Source organism: Papio anubis, chromosome 15 (assembly GCF_008728515.1).
Source record: "Papio anubis isolate 15944 chromosome 15, Panubis1.0, whole genome shotgun sequence".
Lineage (NCBI taxonomy): Eukaryota > Metazoa > Chordata > Mammalia > Primates > Cercopithecidae > Papio > Papio anubis.
In genome coordinates, this window is record NC_044990.1 from 81,078,896 (window position 1) to 81,104,977 (window position 26,082).

Here is a 26,082-nt window from a genome sequence, read left to right on the forward strand (position 1 = left end):
TTCTTTGTCGAGCTGAGTTTTCAGCCATTGCTGAAATAAAAGCAAGTATTGCACAAGAATCAGTGTGGTGTTCCATCCAATTCCAAAGTTTGAGGAGTTATGTCATGCCCAACAGGCACACACATCTCACTCAGTAATTGTGGTTAAGAATGAAATAGGCCAGGCGCGGTGGCCTAGGCCTGTAATCCCAGCACTTTGGGAGGCCGGGGCAGGCAGATCACGAGGTCAAGAGATCGAGACCATCCTGGCCAACATGGTGAAACCCCGTCTCTACTAAAAATACAAAAATTAGCTGGGCGTGGTGGCATGTGCCTGTAGTCCCAGCTACTTGGGAGGCTGAGGCAGGAGAATCGCTTGAACCTGGAAGGTGGAGGTTGCAGTGAGCCGAGATCACGCCACTAAACTCCAGCCTGGCGACAGAGTAAAACTCAGTCTCAAAAAAGAAAACAAAAGAAAAGAAAAAGAAGAGGAAATAAAAATATTTTTATTTCAACTTATATGTACTATTCTTTAAGCAACAACTAAGTTGTTAAGATATGAATAAGGTCAGGTACAGTGGCTCATGCCTGTAAGCCCAGCAGTTTGGGAGGCTGAGGTGGATGGATTGTCTGAGGTCAGGAGTTTGAGACCAGTTGAGCCAACATGGTGAAACCCAGGCTCTACCAAAAATACAAAAAAATTAGCTGGGCGTGGTCACAGGTGCCTGCAATCCCAGCTACTCGGGAAGCTGAGGCAGGGGAATTGCTTGAACCAGGGAGTGGAGGCTGCAGTGAGCCGAGATCACGCCAGCCTGGATGACAGAGCGAGACTCCGTCTCAAAAAAGAAAAAAGATATGAGTAATAATTAAGTTGTTTAGACCTAAGCTACTTTTAGTGCTATCATTAGCAATTTATTTTGACCTAGAGGTGCAGTGGAAAAGTTAGAGATGTTAAGGGCACCAGTAACTGATAAAATGTGGGAACCTCTGACTTAAAAATGAATTCCTGTTGCTTTCTCTTTTTCTTCCACATACTGGATCAAGGCCCCGAAAAGTGCAGTTGTATGCAGTAAAACTAAGAAATTCTCTTGCCAAAGTCTAAATCTTGCAGGAAAATCGCTTATGACAAACACTCTCTCCACCCCACCCCACCAAGTTCCCTCATTACCTTAAAACTTGAGCCTAAATCTCTCTCCCTGGTTTTAATAGCATATGGCTACACCATGACCATTTGTTATAATATGGGAATTTAAAGCCAAGAGCAAACATGTGCCTTTTGGCTCCCCTAGAGTCTTACATCTCTAACAGAAGCCAGAACATGTGGGTCACCAGAAGACTTGGCTTGGACGTTTATCATTTTGTCAACATCTACTCCAAATAGGTAATTCCTGATAGATGACTTAGGCCAAATAATTGTGGCCTCAGGACTGCTTTCTTTTTGCTAGCAGAGATACCAGTAATAAACGCATGTGTACTGGGGAAATGAGATGCCACCAGGTGGTGTTTGTTTATATGTCTATGTGTCTATACGTGTTAGGGACCTTTCAAGAGACTGTCTCTCTTCCCTGACCTGACACTGTGAGTTTTGCAAGTCAAGATTGTGCTTTGCAGCAAAAGAAACTCTCAACAGAGTAAACAAACAATCTACAGAAAGAGAAAATATTTGCAAATCATGCATCCAACAGAAAATTTATATCCAGAATTTATAAGGAACCTAAATAAATCCAGAAGAAAAAGCGACTCCATTAAAAAGTTGGTAAAGGACATGAACAGATACTTCTCAAAAGGAGACATACAAGCAGCCAACAAACATACGAACACATACTCAACATCAGTAATCATCAGAGAAATGCACAATGAGATACTACTATCTCACACCAGTCAGAATGGCTATTATCAAAAAGTCAAAAAATAATAGATGTTGGTGAGGTTGTAGAGAAAAAGGAACATTTATACACTGTTAGTGGGAATGCAAATTAGTTCAGCCACTATGAAAAGCAGTTTGAAGATCTCTCAGAGAACCAAAAATAGAACAACCATTTGACCCAGCAATCCCATTACTGGGTATATACCCAAAGGAAAATAAATCATTCTTCCAAAAAGACATGTACTCGTATGTTCATCACAGCACTATTCACAGTAGCAGAGATGGAATCAACATAGGTGTCCATTAACAGTGGATTGGATAAAGAAAAATGTGGTACATATACACCATGCAATACTGTGCAGTCACAAAAAAGAACAAAATTATGTCCTTTGTAGTAACATAGAAGCAGACAGAAGCAGTTATCCTAAATTAACCAATGGAGAAACAGGCAACCAAATATCACATGTTCTCCTTGATAAGTGGGAGCTAAATCTTGGGTTCACTTGGACCTGAAGATGGGAACAATAGACACTGGGGACCCCAAAAGAAAGAAATGGGGGAGGAAGGGAGGGAGTCCTATTGGTACTATGTTCACTATCTGGGTGATGGGATAAATAGAAGCCCAAACTTCAGTACCACGCAATATACTCTTGTAAAAAACCTGTATGTATACCCCTGAATCTAAAATAAAAATGGAAATTAAAAAATAGATTGTGCTGGCCATGCACGGTGGCTCACTCCCATAATCCCAGCGCTTTGGGAGGCTGAGGTGGGTGGATCATGAAGTCAAGAGATTGAGACCATCCTGGCCAACATGGTGAAATGCCGTCTCTACTAAAAATACAAAAATTAGCTGGGTGTGGTGGTGCATGCCTGTAGTCCCAGCTACTCGGGAGGCTGAGGCAGGAGAATTGCTTGAACCTGGGAGGCAGAGGTTTCAGTGAGCTGAGATCACGCCACTGCACTCCAGCCTGGCGACAGATCGGGACTCCATCTCAAAAAAAAAAAAAAAAAAAAGATTATGCTTTGTTAATCCAGGTGCGGTATCACACACCTATAATCCCACTTACTTGGCTTAAGCCCAGGAGTTCAAGACCAGCCTGGGCAACATAATGAGACTAGTCTCAAAAAAGATAGTTTAAAAAATAGTAAATGTTTGAGTGACAGATACCCTAATTACTCTGATTTGATCATTATACATTGTATGCTTGTATCAAAATATCACATAAACCCCATAAATATGTACAGCCATTTTGTATTCATAAAAATTAAAATTAAAACAAATTAAAGATTGTGCTTTGTTAATTTTTGTTATGTTCAGTATCCAGGACAAGGCATGGTATATGGTAGACTTTGAATTTGTTGCTTACAATATGGAAAATAATAAATTGATGCTATCTGCATAAGCAGATATACTATAAAAACTGAAAAAGCTTGAGCTTCAGGGCCCCAAAGATTTGTAAAAGTAAGATAGGCTTACTGCAATTTGTTAAAAATGTTATTTCCACTTTGACTTACCCTCCATCACGTCTGACTTCAAGTCAGTGAGTATAGGATAGGTTACAAATATTTTGGGGATTAGATTTAGGGGAAGTTGAGTTAGGGTGCATTTAGACTAGATGTAGTGGGCTATATATTTGTGCAATTGACATTCACTTTGATATATATTTCTATCAAAGTGTAGGAATAGCTTCCAGGAATCCTTCTGCTCACTTTAAAGGACATATCCTAGGTGGTGAAATAAGGGGGCAAAGTCAGGGGCTACATCCCAACATGAAAGCCTCCTACAGTGTCCAGGACCAAAGGATTGTGCAAAGAGAGGAGAAACGGGTTGAAATGCACAATATGAGAAACTAGTCGGCAGAAAAAGGCTTCTTTTCATCAGGTGTGTACAATTATAAGCGGCTAATCTTTCTCTACAACTTCTAGTCAAAAAGGATGTTCCCTTCTGACAAGAATATACTCAAAAGAGCAGAGCATGCACTATCCATTTACTAGTCTTTCTTTTTTGATGGGAATTGCATGACATGGGGTTCGCCAGAGTTTTTGTGTTTGTGCAGTATAAACTCATACCGATACCACAAACAGCAAGGATATCTCTATGTGAAGTCACACATTTTATGCGTCCCAACCTATTGGTTTGCACCTTACCATATCTGATGTATCCGTTTCTGGTGAAGTCTGGTGGTTCCTGATGAAACGGTACGCAAAATTGCCAGAGTCAGCAAAAGTGCCTGGACTTTCTAAATTGTTAATGGTAAATAACAAATTTCAATCTATCACTAGAAGATTGGATTACTTTCTGTCTTTATATAAAAACACTTCACGAGGAAGCCATTGGACATTATATGATTTTATTAACAGAATATCACAATAGCGACCAGCTGTCCACTTCAGAGGAGTTTAGCTATGGTAATGTCAGCTGCGAAAAACTGTAGTAAGGGACCCCGAGAGCGACCCCAGCAACTTTTTTGAGGAACTCCATATATTCCAAGAACTTGAAATCTTTGCCACTAGGGGAACTCTGAAGTTTCTTTTCTTTAAGGTTGCAGGGGGAATAGTCCAGCGAATGGTTTTGGGTATAACCTCCAGTGAGTCTGCTGGTACACAGGCAAAAAAAAAGGGCTGGTTTTGTTTTCTTTCAGAATAGAAGTTGATATCGTTGTGATGAGGTTTTGATGTTGATTTATGTTTGCTTTGGAAACAATCCAGTCTTTCTGAGTCATAATCATACACTCTCTTCTTCCTGTCACATTTCTCTTTACTGTGTGTATAACTGTAATTGTGGTCCCAATGACTGTTGTTCTTCCTAAATAAATCAGATCTGGCCTTCTTTCTTTCTTTGCTTTCTGGGTGCATGTGAGACGTGCCTTGTTTTTTTGCAAGATGTAATTTAATATTTGATTCAGTTAAGGAAGCTAAAGAGTAACTTGTTCTGCTCTTGCTAGTCCATGGAAGTTTCTCTTCACTGAATGATACACTAGATGACCTAGACTGAATTTCCACAGTATTTAATGAACTATGACACAACCAGTCAGGAGATTTCATTTTGAAAGATGATCTGTATTTCCTGCTTTTGTGGGACTTACAGGAAGGTGATGTAATAATTAAGGTTTCCTTTCTGCACTCTCTAGTACAATGGGAACCTGAATCTTCACTGTAAAATGATTTCAAATCAGTTGTGATTTTGTAGAGATTTTCCAAAGGAATGCCTGTCTGCAATTCAAATAGAATGTTTTCTGATTCCTGACTTAAATAAGTGTTGGCTTCCAGAAACATACATTCCTCACTCTCACTTACTTCAAGACATGAACATTTGTCCAAGTCAGCTGGACTCTCAATATCTGTCTGAATATCAATAAAATCTTCAGAAATCTGAGTTTCATGTGAAACAGCTGAACCAGTAGCATTTTTCTGGGTCCTTAAATCAACAGATTCATATGCATTCCTTTCTTGAAACCATACGTGATATTGTTTGTTTTTTTCTGGAGTCACATGGAATTCTGACTCTGAAAGAACTTGAGGATCTTTCTTCCTCAGGCTGTGTAGATCACGGTTGGAAGCACACACAAGGGTTGGCTCTGGGAATTTTCTGATGAGTGATGAGTTTTCATGGGGACTTTGCTTTTTGAAAGAAATATGTTGTTCTAACAGTTCTGTATCAATGGAAAGACTACCACTTTCTCCACCAGCATCTACTTTTTTACACATTGCAATTGTGTTTAACTTATTATGTTTGGGAAGTAAATTTGGCTCAGGGAACGTACTTCCAACAGGAAGCCCTAGGAGAAAACGAAGGTATTTGTATTGTAAATCAAGATCTATTTGATGGAGAGACTTTTCCTCAAAAAGTAACAATATTCTGTTTTGTCGTTTTGGTCCTGTGAAACCAGGATGAATACAGTTAGATAAGGGTTTCTTTCTCTCACGAGCACTGGTCATTGCATAAGATTCTCTTACAATTCTGGGAAAGGCTTTCATTTGTATCTCCAATGTTTTCACAGAAAAGTGCATGAGGAGTTTGCCTTTTTCTTTTACTGAGTGCTTTTGGAGGGTATGAGGCAATAGCATCTCACTAGCAGAAGTCACTGAAGATGTTCTATTTTCTAGCTTATTAATACTCTGTGGCTTTGTGATTGTCTCCTCACCACCACTTGAAACATCAACAGTCAGTGTCTTCATATTGCTGACAAGAGGGGAATCATTTTGGTATTCATGTTTTGAGTTAGGTTCTATGGTATCAGTCCCTTCTAGAGACATAAAGCTCACTGTTTTATGTCTCGAATAGAACCTCCAACTGTTATCTTTTAAAATAGTCCCTTTTGGATAAAAGTTGAACATTTGTAAAGATTTTCTTGCCATCTCTGGTATCAGATTCAGTTGTATTTCAAGTGCTTTTGACTCTAAATGTTTAGTAAGCTTATTTCTTTCTTTGGGAGTAAACTGTTCTAAAAGGGGTTTGTGCTGCAGTTTGGGATATATTGCTGTTGATATTGTATCTGGACCCTCTGGAAAAGGTGGTGACTTCAAGTCGTCAGGCTTATAGGCTTGTATGTTACCCAGTTTATCAGAAGAAACTTTGTCTTGGATCATATTTTTAACCTGGGATTGAGAGATATCTTTGGTTGCTTCACAAATGGGAAGTAAATGTTCTGCATTTGTACTGTCTGCAACTATTTTGACTTCATTACTTTTAACTTGAGGCGGTATGGGCACAGTTCCTGGGAAAGCTTTTTGTTGCTGAACCTTTTGTGTGCTCATATCCCATACTGGTTCACTCTGATCCCTTTGCTTGGGTAACTTTGGATCTTCAAGCATAGATGGACACTCTGTGGGTGTCAGAACGCGTTTTGGAATCTTTTCTTCCTGCTTGATGATACGTAACTCTGGTGTTTTAATGATCCTTGAGACATCATGCCCTGGAACAATCTGTTCTTTGGTTTGTGCCTTTAAGTATTTTTTATTCATTTCACTTCTGAGGTTTGCTTCTGATTTGACATTAGAAAGTCTCTGCATTTGTTGTTTGTCCACTGCAAAGGGCTGGGGATCTTGTGGAACTGTGTTTGTAAAATTCTGTTCCCGTTTTACAATTGTTAAAGTGTCTCTCTTAAACATTTCCTGGAATTTGGTGTTTGGTGATTTTTCCTGGAATTTAGAAAGACAGATTCTCTTTTCTCTTTCTCGGTTTGTCTTAGAGTCAGCGTGAGCTGAACGCATCATGGAAATAGAAAGACTTCTGATAAATATTCCTGAGATATCCTTACTCCACGAAACCATGTTCTTTAGCTTAACATCATACTCTAATTTCTTTCTATTGCTTGGTGTACCACGCCCTGTGATATTAAGCATCTGTGGAATTGGGTGATTCTGGATTTTCATAGTTAAATATTCGGTGCTCAATTCTCTTTTCAGATCTCTTATTGTTAATCTGCTTTTCTGGTCTTTACATTTGGGAGAAAGAGGAACATATGAATAAAATGAATCCAGAACATTTCTTTGAAATAAGTTTTGTAGTTGAATGCTTTGTTTTGCATTAGATGCTTCTAGTTCTTTTTTCTGCTTTTGCATGGTTAGGTGGCTATTCTCCCTTTCAGTGATGACCTGAGTCTTCATTTGAGATTCCTCTGCCTTTAGAGATGGAAGATGCAGGTGTGCACTACTGCTTGTGTCCATTCTTCCTCTCTTCTTCTCCAGATTGGCAGTCCTGGCCTTGTGCATCTCTGTTTTCTCTTCTTCCAGATGTAAAGCTCTGTTTGCACCTATTTTTAATTTCCCTTCTTTCTGATTCACAGTAGTATCATTGTCCATTTCTATTCTTTTATGCTCTAGATTTATATTGGTGTTTGCGTCTGTTTGATCTTTTTCCTTCAGCTCTCCTGATTGAAATGGAAAAGTCCAGGGAGGGAATAGGGACTTTGGAAGCAATTCCAGAACACCTTCCTCTTGTTTTGAAATGAGCAATGCCTGCTCCTTTCCCCCTTTTGCACGGTCAATCTCTGTCATATCCATGTGTATTCCTGGTAGCATCTGTAGGCTGGGGTGTGCTGTTGTTTTCTTGTCCACATCTGTTTCTGATAGTGTCTTCTGCTTTCCACTTTGAAGTGGAAACTTAAGAGAAAGGATAGTGTTTGGCCTGGTCTTGCGTCCACGTTCACACCGTTGGATCACTTGCTTTTTCATGACAATATCTTGTTCTTCTATATTTTGGGGGGCATTCCAACTGATGATGATACTTATTTTTTTGAGTGATCCCTTTGTCTGTGGTGCTAACACTTTGGGAGAAAACATTTTGCTGATTCTTTCATTACTTTGTACATCTTTCCCTGGCTTATCAAATTTACATGAACCTGCAAGTTCTGGAGATAGTTTTGATGAAGTTTCTTGCTGGTGAGCATCTCTCTCTGAAACAGAAAATCCTTTTGAACTTGTAGGGGTGCCAAATGTGACATACAGTTCCTCAGATACTTTCCTTAGCAGTGAGACTGAAACCTTAGGACTGATTTTATGGTTTAAGTTATCCATTATTTCAGTTTCTTGCTGAGTCTTTTTCCCTGTAAAGAGCCGTTCTAGCCTTTTCCCACTTCTTATGGTACCAAACCCTGTGAAATAAATGTCCTCATCCTCTGAATTTAAAACTAACCGATTCAAATCTCCTTCTGACCTGACTCGTGAAGGTTCGTTCCTTTGCTGGATGCTGATCATGAAGTTTGCCGTCCACTGTTGCTCTGCCTCTGGGCGGGGCACATACTGTTCTGTTTGCTTAACAATGTTTTTATCATCACCTTCAACTGAGTCTCTATTTGCTATTTTCTGGGTATTTGAGGGTACCTGGAGATTTCGTTGTGGACAAGATGATCCTGTAATTCCTGGTGTGTCTTTGTCTATTTTGTTCCCTGAATCCAGATAAAGAGGAGGTGCTGATGATACAGAAAGAAAAGTCCTTGACAGAACCACACATGCTTCATCTTTATCTTTGTGTACTTTTTTCTCCAGTTTGTTAATATTCAACACTAATTCCTTTGCATTAAGGGTATGTGACATTGGTGAAATCCTTGGCTCTTGGCAGTGTATCCTGACCCTCATATTTATCCTTTTCACTTCATGCCTGTTTTCTTTCTGTGACCTATGTGGTTTTCCTTTTCTTACATCACCACTCCTTGCCTCTGCATCTGCTGTTTTCTCTGTATCTGGTAATGCTGATAGCATTAGTGGAAGTAAAAAGGATGTCTTACCTCCAAGCCTTTCTTCATCTGCATGTGTAGCTCTCCCCAGTTTAAGGTTAGATGGTAATGGTTTGGAAAGGAGTATGCAGTGTTTTCTTTGAATCATACCTGGTGGTTTATCTTGACCTTCATGTTCCTTTCGTCCTTGCCCTCCAAAGTTCACGTGCAGTTCTGTTCTGTGGAGCATACAGGAACGAGGTGACTTCTTTGACTTCAAAGTTATATCTGTGCCTCTCATGTCGATTATTTTTTCTTGGTTCTTCTCTTCTTTTTGAGGGATATGTTGCTTTTCATTTTTAACATCTTTTGAGATATCACCAACAATGGACTCTCTATGTACAGTCTCCCCTATGTGTGATATTCTCTGCAAAATAGGTCTTTTAAGCCGTAGCATTTCATTATCTAAATGTGTTTCTTTATCCAATTCCAGTTGAGATAGGGTTGGCAATGAAGTGGATTTGGTCAGAACCGCACCTGGTTCAGCTTCACATTCCTGCGTCTTCTCTTCCTGATGTTTGGGGAATATTACGACGTTTACTATCTGCACATCCTCCTCTTCCTTGTTCTGCAACACATATTTTCCTTTTTGTAGAAAGATTAAAATACCACTAGCAATTGGCCTTATATATGTGCCTCCCTCAGTATCTGGTGACACCTGGAGTTTTACTAGGGGAAAAGAGGATCTTGTTAATATCGGTATGCTTTCCTCCTGGAACCCAGCACTCATGTTAAGGTGAAGTGGGGAGGATCTAGAAGGACTCTTAGACAACAAGACACCTGGCCCACTTTTAACTTTCTGGATCTTTTCCTCCTCTTGCTCTCTAGTTTTCCACTGAAGATCACTTGAACTGTGTGTATGTAAGACAGGCAATTTCTTTGCCTTCAAATACATTTTGTTGGGATCCAGTACACTGGTCATATCCACAACTTTTTCTCTATCCTTCTCTTCTTTCCGTAGCAGGTGTGCTTTTAATTGCTTTACATTACTTGAAAGTTCTCCATGGGTTGCTTCTGGACATGCTATTCTCCCTGCATCTGATGAGTCCTTGGACCATGACTGTGGGAGAGATACTTTTGTAATTCTTACCACGTTCTCTTCTCCTTCTATTGTATCAAACTTAAGATAAGGTGGAGTAAGTAAAGAAGTATTCATGCTTGTCAGACCCGTAACTTGTTTATTTTTATCTTGCTGAATGTTTCTTTTTTGTTCTTTACTTTTCCACTGCAATTTTTCGGTATTGAGTTTCTCTGAGAGTAGTAATTGCTTTGCCTTCAGGTCCGTACATTTGGGGAGCATTTTGTCTTCCGTATCTATTCTGAGTTCACCTTTCTCTTCTTCCTGTGCTATGGGTTGTACTGGTCCTTTTGAGTTGCTTAACGTGTAACCATGCAGTGACTCAGCGTATGCTTTTTTGCCTGAATCTGATGAATCCTGAATCTTGAGTGGTGGGAAACTGAATTGTGTTTTTCCTAATGTGCCTTCCTTTTCATTCCTTCTAGTGTCACAATTCAGGTAAAATGGAGGAGGAGGCAATGAAGGAGAAGGTTTCCTTGGAACCACTCCAGGTTCCTTTTTGCTTTCCTGTACTCCTTCCCCTTGCTCTTCAATATTCAAAGGGCAGTTCTTTCTATTGCATAGAAGTGCAAGTGGGGATGCCTCTGGTTTCAAATGTACCCTTTTGGGGAGTATTCTACCTTCCCTGCCTTCTATTTTTACTCTGTCCTTTGCCTCTTTATATGGCATTTGTTGATTTGCTTTTAGTATTACTTCATTTGAGCTAATACCTTCATTTGAATTTGCACGTCTGCTTTTTCCTGCACCTGATGATATAGGAAGCTTTAGTTGTGAAGGAGAGAATCTATGGTGAGAGAGAGAAGGCATGAACAGATGAATTTTTGTCAGAATCATGTGAGGACATCCTGTCCTGTCCCGCTTCTGTCCTGCTCTCTCTTTCATGCCCCACTGTGGCTCCTTTCTCTTGCTCAGAGGACTGTGCTCAGTGATGCTGAACACTAGTGGAGGTACTGATGTCTTTGCCATGAAAACAGCATCACTGGGGTGCGTCAGGCCATGCGTGGATACTGTTTGTACTCCGTCTTCTTTCTGTGGGAGAAGTTGTTTCCCTTTCTTTACAAGGCTCTCTGTTGGCTTTGTAGGTGCTGTTTGCCCTGAAGGCAATGATTGCTGGATCTCAAGAGGTTGCATAAAGCTTCTTGTTATTCCTGGTTCGCCTTCCTCTTCTTTTATTGAGTCTAACTCAAGGAAAGCTGAAGAAGTGACAGAAGGACAAGTTTTGTTCAGAAGCACAACTATTTCCACCTCACTTTCTTGTGCCTTTTCCCCTTGTTTACTGATGGTCACCTGCAGTTCCTTCGTTTTTAGTATATGGGAAAGGGATGATTTCTCTGCCTTCACAGCTATGTACTTGAGATGCATTACACTTTTCTCTGAAATACTTGCTTTATCATTTTGGATCTGGGCCATGTATTTTGTTCTTTTTGAATCACCTGTGGTATCATTCAAATACAACAAAGTGTATTTTAATTTCCCTGTATCTGATGATTCCATGTGCCATGAGGGTGCAAGAAAAGATCTTGTTACTCCTTGTTCCTCTTTTTTGCCTGCTGTTGCTTTGTCTAATTTACAGTGAGGTAGAGGAGGTATTGTCAGAAACTCATCTAGCTCACTTTTTCTTTCCTGTACATGTCTCAATTTTTCTTTTATGTTTGTTGGTACTTCTCTAGTTTTGGAGCCACTGCTGCCAGGAATATTGAGTGTGTGTGGAAGTGATAATTGCTCTGCCTCAAAAATTGTGCCTTCAGGTTGCATTATATAATCCACACTTACTATTTCTCCTCTATCTGCTTCTTTCTGTGGCTTGTATTCTTGTACTGTTTTTACATCATTTGAGCTATCCACCCCAAATGAGTTTGTATGTGCTATTTTCCCTGCATCAAATGATTTCTGCTGCCTTAGTTGCAAAGCAGCAGATTTTATTATTCCTTGTAAGTCTTTCTCTCCTTCTTTTCTTGTGTTCAATTCATAACGAGTTAGAGAAGACTCAGACGGCAAATACGGGAACAGAACTATTTCCTGTTTACTCTTGTGTCCATCCCTTTTCCCTTGCTCTGTGCCTATTCCATCTGCTTGCTGTTGCCCTTCAACTTCTCCATCCCTTTTCCTTTGCTCCTCACCTTCTCTGTCTTCTTTCCCTTGCTCCTGGCCTTCTCCATCCCTTTTCCCTGGCTCTTTAGGATTCAATAGTAGGTTCTGTGAAAGTGCCTTCTTTCCTTTCAGATCTTTGTCTTTTGGATGCATTAAGTCTTTCTCAGCTGATGTTTTTACTTCATCCTCTTCTTTCTGTTGCATGTAATCTTTTGCTTTTTGTACTTCACTTGTGATATCACCCTCACTAGGCACTCCATTTGCTTTTTTCTCGGTCTCTGATGATTTCTGAGGCCTTAGTTGTGAAATACCAGGTCTGATTATTCCTCGTTGGTCTCTCTCTCCTTCTATTCTTGTGTCCAACTTATAATGGGTTAGAGAAGAATTGAAAGGCAAATATAGGAACAGAACTGTTTCCTGTTCACTCTTGTCTCCGTGCATTTTCCCTTGCTCTATGCCTACTCCATCTGCTTTCTGTTGCTCTTCAATTTTGTGATCCATTTTCCCCTGCTCTGTGTCTTCCCTATCAACCTTTTCTTGTCCTGCACCTCTTCTGTCCTCTTTTCCTTGCTCCTCACCTTCTCTGTCCTCTTTCCCTTGCTCCTGAGCTTCTTGATCCATTTTCCCTGGCTCTTTAGTATTCAGTGGTAGGTCTTGTGAAAGTGCCTTCTTTCCTTTCAGACCTTTGTCTTCTGGATGCATTATGTCTTTCTTAGCAGATATTTTTACTTCATCTTTTTCTTTCTGTTGCATGTAATCTTTTGCCTTTTGTACTTCGATTGTGATATCACCCTTACTGGCCACTCCATCTGCTTTTTCCCCTGCCTCTGATGATTTTTGGTGTGATAGTTCTGGAAGACAGTATCTTGTTATTTCAGTGACATGCTCTGCTTTTTCTCTCCTTGTTTCCAGTTGTAAATGAGAAGGAGAGGGGATGGAAGCGCAGGCATTCATCAGAAGCACACTTGTTTCACCTTTAATATGTTCTATCTTTTTCTCTTGCTCTTTGATGTCCAACTGAATTCCCTGTGAAACTGATGATTTCATTTTCTTCAAAGGCCTATTTTTTTCCATGTTTTGCCTCTCCTGTTCTTTTTGCAGTATAGGTTCTAGGGCCTTTTTTACACGGTTTGAGATATTATCAGAAATGCACTTTTCATATGCTATTTTCTCTGTATCTGATGACTCTTGGAGATTTGGTTGTGAAAAAGAGGATCTCATTTTTATTTCCACGGCTTCCTCTCCTTTAATTGTGCCCACTTTAGAGTAAGGTGGAAAAGAGATGGAAGCAAAAGGTTTGTTCCAAATCTCAACTTGTTTATCTTTCTGAATCTTTCCCCCTTTTTCTTTGATGTTCAACACTAATTCTTGGAATACTGAAGGCTGCTTCACCTCAAGAGCCATTCTTTTGGAACGCATGTTTTCTTCCAAAGCCTTTCCCACTCCGTCTTTGTCTTTCTGCGGCATATGTTTTGCTTTTTTGATACTGCTTAAACTATCATCAATTGGCTGCTCACATTTTTCCATTGTATCTGATAATTCCTGGTGTGTTGATAATGAAAGACAGAATCTTGTTATTCTTCTCATGTACACCTCTTTTATTCTGGGATTCCGTTCCAAGTGAAGTGGAGAAAGAATAGAAGCACAGAGTTTATTCTGAACTACATTTAGATTACTTTCATCTTCCTGCATAATTTTCTCTGGTTTTTTATTGCTCCATTGTGGTTCCTTTCCATGCAGTAAATGTTTAAAAGGTGATTTATTTCCTTTCAAAGTGATACATATGAGGCCCATTATGTCTTTCACATCTACTATATTTTCTCTATCTGCCTTCTTTTTCTGTGGAAAACATTTTGATTCTATTACATTACTTAAACTCTCTCTATTAACTGACTCTGCAAATGATACTAGTCTGACATTTGATGATGCCTGGAGCTTTAGTGGTGGAAGGCAGCCCTTTAGAATTCCTAACTTACCTTTACCTGCTTTTGTTCTTGAATTTGAATTACTATGTGATAGAGATGGTAAAGAAGTACACAAGTTTGTCAGTTTCATACTTGATTTACCTTTGCCTTCTTGCATCTTGCCCTCTTGTTTTATAATGTCCAACAGCAAAGGAAATTCCTTTATACTGAGTATATGTGGCAGTGATGACTTCCTTGGCTTCAAAATGATGTTAGGGCTTTTTATTCTTTTCACATCCATTGCTTTCACTCTATCCTTCTTCTCTCCCTGTGATATATGTTGTTTTGTCCTTTTAATATTACTTGAAATCACCCCATCAATTGTGTCTTTATTCAATTTGAAGTGAGGTAAAGAAAGAATAGACTCACATATTTTTGCTGCAACCAAATCTAGTTCACTCATTCTATGTTTCACATTGACCGTTTTCTCTGTCACGTTCCACTGCATTTCTAGTCTGTTACTTGGGGCACCACAGTCACTGGTATTGAGTATATGTGAAAATACTGATTTCTTCAGTTTTGAAGTTCTTCTTTTGTGGCATATCACACCTTTCCTAATAACTTGTTTTATACTATCCTTCTGTCCTTTACTTTCTTGCAAAACAGGCATGGATGCAGAAAGAGAATGTAATGTTACAGGCAGACATACTTCTTTTTGTACCTTTTCATTTGCCTTATGTGTTTCTATCTTCTTCCCAAGTCTTAACTTGGGTGAGCTATTATTTGATGTTAAATCAAAGACCTGTACCCCATCTGATGATTTCATTCCTTTTGGAAATAAGAGACTTGGATATTTTATAGTTTTATGGTATGATCCTAAGAGCAGCATTGTATCTTGTTTTTTCATCTGCCTTGGAGTACTCAAGGGCATAATCCATTCTAGTCCATTCTTAGTTATAGTGCTTAGTTGATCTTCAGAAAACAAGTCTAGTCCTGGTGTCCGGCTTGATAAATTACCTCCTTCTGATAATGTTTCCTTTTCCTGAGGCATTAAATGTTGCAGGAGACAAGGATACTTTTGAGGGTAAGATATATGCTCCCAAAAGTTCTCATAGGAAATTGGTAGGTACTGCCATTTTTGGCCTGTTTTGAGTAAGGCTTGTCTTTCTTTACTGTTTTGAGTATATCCAACTATGACATCCATTTGTTTTACTGCTCCTCTAGTCTGTGAAATTAAATAGTCATAATGTGGAATATCCATAGCATCTAATTTCTCTTGTTGCATAGATGCATTGAACTGAAATAGATCTGTTTTGGAGTGAGATGCAGGCTTTGGAAGAGCCTCGTATGTATATTTTTCTTCCTCCTCTGCCTGTCTTGGAAAAAGCAAGCCAATTCCTTTTGTATTTGAAGTGTGGTACCCTAAACTATCAACTGCCTTTAATGCTTTCTTTACCTTTGGTGACTTAATCTGAAGTATGTCCGTTAGAGAGTGAGAAACAGATGCTGGAAAAGCTTCGTGTGTACTTTCTTGTAGATGTTCTTTTCTTCTTTTAATATGCAGATTTATTCCTTCTGAACATGGAGGTTGATCCACCAGAATACCTACTTTGTGTGATGCTTTTTCTACCATTGGGCTTAAAACTTTTGAACTCATGATTTCTTCTGCTGAGTCTTCTTTCTTGGGATTTTCAATATGAAGGTGATGTAATATGCAAGGGAAAATGGATTCCAGAATATTCTCTTTATTCTGATAACAATTACTTAGATGCTTCATCCTCAATGTGTTTGAAAAGTCAATTTTCTGTCTATTTGATTTTAATGTAATATCCAAATTTGATTGCTCTTTTCCCCAGAGATTTTCACTGAAACTTTCAGAGATGGTAACGTTTTCTTTTCTTGTTGTATTCACTGTCTGTTTTAAGTGAAGAGGGTCTTTATTGAGGAAAGATTCAGAATCCAGAATACTTTCAGGAACATGATCTGGATTCACCTGTTCTTTCTGCACTGCAGGCACTTTGTTCTGGACCTCTGAATTCGTATAAAGAAATTTCTGTCCTTTAGAACCTACAAAGATAGCAGTTTCCTTTAATCCTTCTCTTTCCAGTACATGTGAACTATTTTTTCTGTTAATGTACACATCCTCTTCCTCAGCTACCTTTCCCGTGTTTTCCAAATCAAGAAGTTCCATAATGGGGCAGGCCATAGATTCCAGGTTTGTCATAGAAATATCTTCTTGTTTCAGCAATTCTTGCTCCTGGCAAGTCTTTTGTTGAGAAGTATCCAACTCTGTAAAAAATACATTCTGTCCTTTTGAGTTTAGTGGAATATCTAGTCTCTTTGATTCTTCTCTCTCCCATGGAATTGAAACTGAATGTTTGGCAATGCCCACATCTTTTTCCTTTGTTCTTTGTGCAATGAAGAATTCAAGTTCTTCATCTGTTCTAACTCGTGGGACGTCAAAACTACTGCAATTGATTTGTTGTGAACTAATCCTTAAAGGTCCAATATAGTATTGGGATATGTCTTCTGAAATGCTTTGGTGTTTTTGTTCCTTTTCTCTAATATCTTGTTCCTGTTTTCTGAGAATGTTGGACATATCAGTACATCCCGACAATGACCTTTGCATTTCTTGTAGCGGGTTCTCCAGCTTTGGCTGTGGAAGAATGCATGCCCTGTCTTTTGACTCGTCTTTCTCCATTTTTACTTTTGTAAGCTTTTTAATGCTAGACACATAGTATCCAGAGTCATAAACAGCCTTTAGAACTCGATGTACTGCATTTTTACTCAGCTGGAATGACTTCTGCTGCTGGATGTTACCTCTCAGTTCTTTTTTATTGCTTGCAGTACCATATTCAAGCAGCTGGGAAACTGGTATTCTCTTCACCTTCAATTTTATCTGTTTGGTATGCATAGTACTTTCCACATCAGCTGTCTTTGCCTTATCTTTATGTCTTATGATTTTAGGAAAAATAGATGTGTAGGGATTAGGATAACTCCAGAGAGTTCCTGAGACACACAGCTCTTGCTGTTTATTTTGCAGGGCAAGTGTCTTGGGATCTGCCCTTGTTTTCCAGTCTGCAGTTTTAGATTCTTTCTTGTTTTCAATTTGAAGTAGATGTATCTTAGAGAAAAAAACAGATTCTTGATTAAACTCTTCTGCAACATTTATCTTTGCTTCTTCATCTATTAAATCAGCTTCTGTTTTCTCGGGAGTGATGTTCCTAGAACACACTGTATTGATTAAAGATGCTTCTGTTTTGAAAGGACCAGGCTCTCTCATTTGATTTGCTCCAAACTCAGATGGCTGGATATCCTGTGGAGCTGTTTGAAACAAAACCTGTTGTCCATACCCTTCCTTCTCCCTCACTTTTGCTTTGTTTAGGGAATTTCTTGTTTCAGAAGATTGTTCATATATATCCCAGGTACTAGGTGATTGCTCCATATTTATGCATAGTAGACGAGGTATAGAAACATACATAGATTTTAGCTGGGCATTTAATGCAACTTTATTTCTCTCTACTTCTGTCTTCTGGGCTTTAAAGTTCTGTTTTTGTTCCTTATTAATGTTTACAATAGCATAACCTGCAGTATTAAGTGATTGTGAAACTGCTGATTGCTTTGCCTGCAAAGGACTACCTTGGGGACTTGACCTGTCAGCTATTTTAAGGCTGCCATTCTGTCTTTTAATTTCTTCTGAAGCAGGCGAATGCCTGCCAACGGAATCTGGGACAATTGCTGCCAAATTACAGAAAGCTTTTTCTTTGAAAACAGAATGGCCAATGTTCTCTTTATCATATTTATTTGATATGGCATCATCTGTTGCCTCACTGAGTTCTGCACAATTATCTGATTTCTCCATCCTTGGGAGCCCAACTTTGAGACTTTCTTTTCCATTTTTGTTTTTTTCTATTTTTACATTTTTTTCTGAATTCCCTTTGTAAAACTGACTTTTTGAGATAAAAGGTTCTCCCAAAAGCACATCTTCTGATTTACCAAGATGAGGATCCTTCCTAAGATGTGTATTTGCCATGAAGTTTTCTGCATAGAATGGATCCATTTCTGTAAGATGTTCTCGCTTCTTTTCCCCACTTTCTCTATCATGTAGTTTTGTTCCCTTTACCAAGTTGGAAGTCTTTCTCTTGTCAGAACACCTTGCTATCCCTTCAGCTAGTGACTCTATTTGTGTTGGTTGTGTATGACTTAACCCTGATATTCTCATGTCTATCTCTGTTTGGAATCTGCTTTGCCTTTTAATGTCAGAGGTATCTGGAGTGAAGGAAATGGTATTTGGAAATGTATCAGTCACATTTTCACCTTGCCACATTGCTTTCAGTTTGGTTTTTAAATTGGATTCAAGTTTCTTCCTATGTTTTGTAGTAAAGTGTCTATTGATTTTATGTATCTGTGAAATTGGTGATTTCTTTTCCTTCATAGTTAAACATTTGGGATTCAATATAGTTTTCCTTTCTGATAACTGTATTGTGTTTGTCTGGTTTTTAGAGTCAGATAAAACAGGCATAAAGAAATCTAAAGGACCCAAGGAACCTGCAGCTACATTTTCTTGTACCTCTTCCTTTTCCTCTGTAGTATGACCATCCACATTTTGTTGGTGTGTTCTGTTAGACAGAGTGCCCCTTGCTGCTGTATTGAATAAGAGTTTATCAATCATTGATTTGGATGGTGGACTCTTAGCATATTCAGTGGCACTGCGTAATGCCTCTCCTATACTTGTGTACCATTGCCTCCCTTTCATCTTGTACTTAAAGCGGTGCTGTTTTTTCTTTCTGTGGTTTTCTGTAGAACGTCTTATGATATTAAACAACTGCGAAATCGGTAGTTGCTTTGTCTTCAAAGTTACATGTTTGGGACTCGTTATACTTTTCTTGCCTATAAACTCTAATGTATAGCTCCGACTTTCATATTCAGATGACATGAGACTGGAGAAATCTAAAGGTTTTAAGACTGTTTGTAAGTTTTTTGGATTCCATGCAGTTTTCTCTGAAATAGAACTATCCCATTTCCTTCTAGGATTTTCATCCCAAGGGGTATCATGTGGCATTGAACCAATCTCTGATTTCCCTGTTTTGGGAAATGAAGTCTTTAGACCTACCACACATTTTATTCCTTCTTGCATATGAGGACTTTGTTTCATCATGTAACCAGAAATAGGCTCTAAAACAGTTTCTCTAAAGTGTGTTTCTTGCTCTGTTTTTTGCACTATATGAGACAAATTCCAAGAACTTCTGCCTTCAGGACTCTTCGGTTCAGATCCTGATTTGCAAGGGTCAGGGTCTTTCATTTGATATGTACTGAAACTGAGGTGTTGACTATAACATGGAACTGATTCTGGTAACATTTTTTGAATATTTTTATCTTCTCTTTCATGTTGTACATTCATGTTCATTGCATTGCTAGATTTGCTTTCCATATCAGTCAAATTGACCTTCTGTGCCTCCCCACCATGTGGTGATTTCTGTAACTCCAGGATGGTTGCTCGTAGATCTTTATTAAACTCTGCCTTTCCCCCTTTACCTGAATTGTGCTGTTCCCCCACACCTTTCCTATGAGTTGGTACACCACGTTTTATTGCACCAATTAAAACTTCACTGTTTAGTGGGTCCTCTGATTTTAGAGGAAGAAGTTTTGAATTTAATGTACATACTGTGCCATTTTGAATCCAGAGGCATTTCTTTGTCTCCTCTCCTTGTATTGGCTCTGCAGGCTGAAGTTGTTGTGGGACATCTTGTTTGGTAACAAACAGAATTTTCCTTCTTCCTTGGTTTTCTAATTTGTGAAAGTCAAGATCCTTCCCCTGACCTGAACGGAATATGAAATGTTGCAAGTGCTGTGGAATTACTTTTAACAATGCCTCTGGTTCCCTTTCTTCTTGCTCTTCATCTTGAAGACAGGTTTCTTTAATGTCATGTGAAGTAATACTATCTTCATGTGGAGATGTATCTTGCTTTACTTGAGTAGAACTTAGTCTTTTTTCTCTTAGCATGTCTTTCTCTGTTTCTACCTTGCCATACTTGTTAATGTCAGGTGTCATAGTCAGGAAAGCATATGTTTCATCTGCTCCCTTTTTGCCTTGATGCACTTCTTTCATTTTGGTTGTCAAGTTACAGCTCAGTTCTTTTCTACGGTTTGGACCAGCACTAGCCTTGATATTGAGCATGTATGAAATTGATGGCTTCTTTGCTTTTATAATTCCACATTTGGGATTCACTAAAGTTTTCATGTCTGAAAATTGTTTTAAGTTTCTCTTCCTTTTAGGTGTAGATAAACCAGGCATGCAGGAATCAAAAATCACTGTCTCTTTCTTTTCACTACCAGCGGCTTGTTCCTTTTGATGGCTAGAATCAGATGAGATACCACCTTCTCTTGCATAAAATATGATTTCATCAACCTTTGCTTCCCCAGACTTTAGAGGTGAAAACCTAACATAACTCTCTACCTTTTCAAATTGAAATTGATCCAGTGTAGGGCATGAAGTAGACTCCAAAATAGTTTGTGTAAAATGTTTTTGTGGTTGTACCTGAATATTTGTATTTCCTGGTTGCTTCATTTCCTCATCTGATTTGACAAGCTCATTATCCTTCTGATATGCATTGAGTATGAAGCCATGGCTATTCTCTGGAGTCCATAAAACTTTGGGAGGTGGAATCTTATGACCTACAGGGACTTTTATGTCATTTTCTGTTTTGTTGACTTTTGGTAGTTCTTCAGCTTCTGAAGGACCCATTTGGAGACTAGTCTCTGAAGAAGTTTGTTTAAAACCTGTTTGGTGCTGCATACATTGTCCATTAATAGGTAGCTCCATTGTTAAACAGTTCAGCACTGGGTCTGATTCAAGATGGATTTCCTTCATTTGACCCGCATCAGACCCCAGCTGCTGGCTCAGCTGCGGCGCTGCTTCTAATAAAACTTTCTGTTCCTCTTCCTCTCCATCTTGCAATTTTTCCTCTCTGTCATGGGATATACTACTCTTAGCAAAGACATCAAGGTATGTCTTATCTGCTGTTTCTCCTTGCTTTAATTGAGATGCAGGGAGACAGAACTCTGTCTGCAAACTGCTATGCATTGGAGAGCAAAGGGTATTTACACATTCAGGTACAAATCCTTTAGTTTGATTTAACTTTTTAAACTTAGTCTTAAAGTCTAATTCTGATTTCTTTCTGTGGCTTGTGACACTCACTGTCTCTGAGATTGATGGCTTCACAGCCTTTGTATTTACGCATTTGGCCTTCACTGTGCTTGTTGGGAGAGAAAATGTTACTCTCTTTTTCATCACTTTAGAACAAGATAAAACAGGCATGCAGTAATTGAAAGACTCTAGCGAAGTTGCTGGTAAATCTTTTGGTATTTCTGTCTTTTTTTCTGCAAAACAGTAACCCATTTCTCTTGTATCACTTCTATTACTTGGAACATCATTTTCTCTTGTTTGGTTTAAACGGTCTCCAATCAGCGATTTTCCTGATATTGGAGAAGGCATCTCTGAATCTGCAGTGCATTTGCAGCCTGTTTGTGTTGTTTGAGTACTCTTCACATTCTCAACATGAGATGGTTCCATTATGGGAGACACAACAGACTTCATAATAGTTTCTGTGAATGGGATTGGTTGATGCATTTCTTTCTCTGTTTTAGTCTCCTTAGCTAGATGTGCATCAAGTCCAAGGTTCCAGCTATCATGCAGGACTGCTTTTGGTAGAGTTTCTTTAACACCTTTTACTTCATCTTGCAATTTAGCATCTAGTATGTTTTGGGATTCATCTCCCTTATTAATGAAATATGGATACTTTTCTTCCCTTTCAATTTGGGATTCCTCTTGGACTAGCTTGATATGACTGTGATTCTCTGCATTTAATCTGCTATGCATTCTAGTATTAGGCAAAATAGACATGTGAGGGTAAATAACATTCAGAAGCATACCTGCCACAATTTTATCTTGCAGTATCTGTTTAATTATAATTTCAAAATTGCCTCCCATTTTTTTCCTGTGGTTTGGAGTACCACTATTGCTATAAGGCATCAGTGAGATTGCTGGTTTCTTTACTTTCATAATTACATATTTGACACTGAGTACACTTTTTGTTTCTGATAATTTTTTTTTAATTTCCTGCCTTTTAAAATATGGTAAAGTAAGCAAGTGGTTATTGAAAGACCCCAGGGCAACTGCAGGTAAGTATCTTTTTACATCTTCCTTTTCTTCTACAATATGACTATCTATTGTCTTTTGGAGGTTTCCACCAAATGGGACACTATGCTCTGTTGTATCAATTAGAAGTTCACCAACTGGCAAGTTCTCTGGTATTGTAAGTGGATTCTTTGGATCTCTGGCACCCTCTCTGTCTGTAGGTCTATCTGTGCTTTGCTTCACCTTCTCAACTTGAAATGGATCCATCATTGGGCATGGACTAGTCTCCAAAATAGTTTGTGTAGAAAGATTTTGTAGTTGGACCTCTTGCTCTTTATTTGGGGCTTTACTACTTCCTGAACTGATCCGCTCCATTTCAAATTTGATGTATTCGGGCTTTTGCTTTAGATGTACGCTGAACCTGAAGCCTTGTGTCAGCTCTGAATTTGCTTCTTTCTCCTGTTCCTTTCTATCACATTTTTGTGGCTTTTTAAATGTAGAGCTCTTATCAATGTATTCTGCATTCTGTGTTTCCTTCTTATCTGGTAATTTCTCTTGCTTTGATGCTGAATGACTGAGCCTTATTATTCTTAATGTATCTGTCTTGACTTTTAATCTGCTATGTGTTTCTGTATCAGGTAGTTGAGAAATGTTAGTGTAAGTGGCACTGTGAAATGCATCAGACGTTTCTTTATCTTGGTGCATATTTGTTTTGTTACTTCCAGTGTTGCATTCTAGTTCCTCATTTTCATATAGGTCACTATCTTCTGTAACATTAAGTATCAATGGTGTATTTTCCTTCAGATTTACACTTCCTGCACTCACTTGAATTTTTAGGGCTTCTAATTCTTCACTGCTTTTATGCATTTTGCTTCCTAGGGAAATGACCAAATGGACATTTGACAACTCCAGAACAAGTTCCAAAAAATCTTTTTGTTTCTGTGTATTTTCCCTTGGAAAGCACCTTTGCATTTTTGGTGTATGGGTTGGTAACTCTTCTCCATTTGAAAGTTGAAGACAGGAATTCTCTGAACTTTGTAGGTCCTCCTGTATTTTCATTCTATTGTTTGATTCCATTTTGGGAGAGAAAACAAGTTTCTGCATAGGTTTTGATATGGTTTCTTCTAAAGATGTCTTGTGCTTTGGAATATGCAGATCAAATGGTTTTTTACTATTTGGAGCATGAAATTCTGTAATACCAATTCCCTTTGCTTGAGTAATTGAGTCTTTAAGAGATTCTTTACTCTTCCCATTTGTTTCTACTAGTAAACAAGGTGCTTTTAGTTGAACAGTGTTGACCATGAAGGATTGTTCTTGCTGAGGTAACACTTTTGGTGAAATATTTTTTAGTCCTTTGCTTTCTTTGTCATACTCCTTTTCCTTTTTAGTAATACCTGAGATTCCTGTCTCCTCAAGAGGACCTGCATAACTGATTTTCTCTGTATCTGGTGACTTATTTTGCTTCTGCAGAAAATGTCCACATTTTATTAAACTCGGCATGACTTTCAGTAGTTGTTTTCTGGAATAATTTTTAACATAAGGCAGAATAAGCTTGGAAATAGAAATAAGATGCAAAGCTATATCTGATATATCTTTCCTTTCATATAATTCTTTCTTCTCAGTGTTATTCTTGCATCCTAACTCATTCCTATTTTTTAACGTGTGACATACTGTGATTTGAAATACTTGTGAAGTTGGTGTTTTTTTGGCTTTTAGAGATGGAATGTTAAGACTGAGTTTGCTTTTACTGTCTGGTGTTTTTCTTCTATTTTTCTGCCCTTTAATGGTAGACAAAAGAGGCACTGAGCTATGTACAGAATCCTGGTTTAATTCTGGTGAAACAATTTGTTGCTGGCCTTGTGGTTTTACACTCCTTAGTTGTGGCATATCTTCGGTAACTAAATTTGGATTCAGAGTTAAAACTAGAAATTCAGCATTCTTAAAAATAGTGTCTTGCCTCTTAATTGAATATTTAATCTTGTTTGAATTTATAAACCAAACAGAATGCTGATCCTCACCTAAGTGCTCATCAGACTCCAGGCCCTTTACTGAATATTGTGCCTCAATGATTGATGGAATTTTAACAAAATGTTGGTTCCTATCCAAATCTTGGGACTGGAAGGAGTCTTGTGTGCTGCTAGAAAATGGCTTCCTCATCACATCTTCAGGTTGGGCAAAGTTGCTGGCCTTGTTATCAGGCTGGCTGTTAATTGATTCTTGGTTATGATTTATATATTGGGTTTGACTAGTAAATTGGGCTTCATAAAGACATTGATTCTGAAAAGCATTTTGTCCTGGAAAAGAATCCTGTGCTTGGACAGAAATAACCATTCCAACAGAAGGTTGATTCTGATTCAAGGGCTCTTGAGATCTTGAGCATTGATAAGTAGTTCTAATCCCTAACTTAGTTTTGGGTTTTGAAGGAATTTGATTTCTCACATTTTCTTCCAGAAGTCTAACTTGATCTCTAGAGAGAAATAAGTGGGCAAGAGGGCAAGGTGCCACATCTGGATCTTCAATTTCTACAGCTAATCTAGAGGCTGAAAAGCTAAGATCAGAAGAAAATTCTGAATTTTTGTTTTTGTTGGTTTTCATCATTGAAAATAATTTCTTGGAGGAAAATTGTATTGTTTCATATTCACTGTCTGGATGCTCTGTATGGCTTAGATACATTTCCTCTACTTCTGAATAAAACAATGGCAAAGATGAGCTGATTCCATTTGAAGATGGCACATGACTTCCACTAGAGTGACTTACTTGATCTTCACTTTCACTAGTACCTGACCGTATTATTTCATGTGAGAATAAAATTCTATTCTTAAAGTTATATTCCTTTTCTTCAGATGTAAGTGATGAAATAATTCTTTTTTCTGAAAAGGTGCCAACTCTGAAATATAAGAAAACAGTGTACAAATGAATACTAGGATATATTTCACATAAGAATTACCTTCTAGATTCAAGAAAATGCAGCATAGTGTATGAAAACAGATCAATATAGAGATAAATTGGAAAACCATTATCCATAATACAAAACAATTCATTACCTAGTTCTTCTCACTTAATAAACTAATTGACTGAAAAAGTGAAGTAAATCAATTATATATCTCAGAGAATATACCTCAGCATCTCTAAAAGTCTATTTTTGACAGGAGTGGGTCAAAGTTGCTGGATTAAGATTATATTCTTTTACAAGGAACATCTTTTCTGTTCTCTATATGAAAGTTTTCACAAAAAGAAAGCATTCTTAAAAAAATAAAAAAACATTCTTATGGAAATGTAATAGGCACAACAGAAGAATATCAATAGTATAAACTAACCGTCTATAGATAAATCCAGATTATGTTAACAGTTCTTTGGGATCAACAGAAAAGCCTACATTTTAGGGAAGCACGTCTCAGTACAATTTTAGGCTGGAGTAGCGATCATGGATGATGTGAACTTCCAACACCCATGTACCTCAAATGATTAGTCTCAGTCTAAGAAGTGCTCAGACCAACAGCATCAGCATCATCTGGTGTGATGGTTAATTTTATTTGTCAATTTGGCTGGGCAGTGATGCCCAGAGATATGGTCAAACATTATTCTGGATGTTTCTCTGAGGGTGTTTTGGATGAGATTAACATTTATATCAGTGAACTGTGAGAAAAGCAGATTGTTCTTCCTAATGTGGGTGGGCATGATCCAATCAGTTAAAGGCCTGGATAGAACAAAAGACCGATACCTCAACCCCCTGACGTACTCCAGCAAGAACTCCAGCAAGAAGAAATTCTGTCAGCAGACAGCCTTTTGACTTAAACTGCACATTTT

The 26,082-nt window shown here is 38.4% G+C and overlaps 1 protein-coding gene across 2 annotated transcripts in view; it reads right to left on the reverse strand.

The window, feature by feature from the left end:
* Window positions 1-4,182: 4,182 nt before the first annotated feature.
* The window catches only part of CCDC168 (coiled-coil domain containing 168), a 30,972-nt gene continuing 9,072 nt past the window's right edge, over window positions 4,183-26,082 (reverse strand). The window contains exons 1-2 of one of the 2 annotated variants that reach the window (XM_021929747.2): window positions 24,294-24,330; window positions 4,183-22,018 (exon numbers count right to left, since the gene is read on the reverse strand). In XM_021929747.2, the coding sequence (XP_021785439.2) occupies window positions 4,264-22,017 (17,754 nt within the window). In that variant the 5' untranslated portion in view covers window position 22,018; window positions 24,294-24,330 and the 3' untranslated portion in view covers window positions 4,183-4,263. Of the gene's footprint in view, window positions 25,163-26,082 lie in introns of those variants that run through there. The other variant, XM_017951404.3, reaches the window with a different exon arrangement.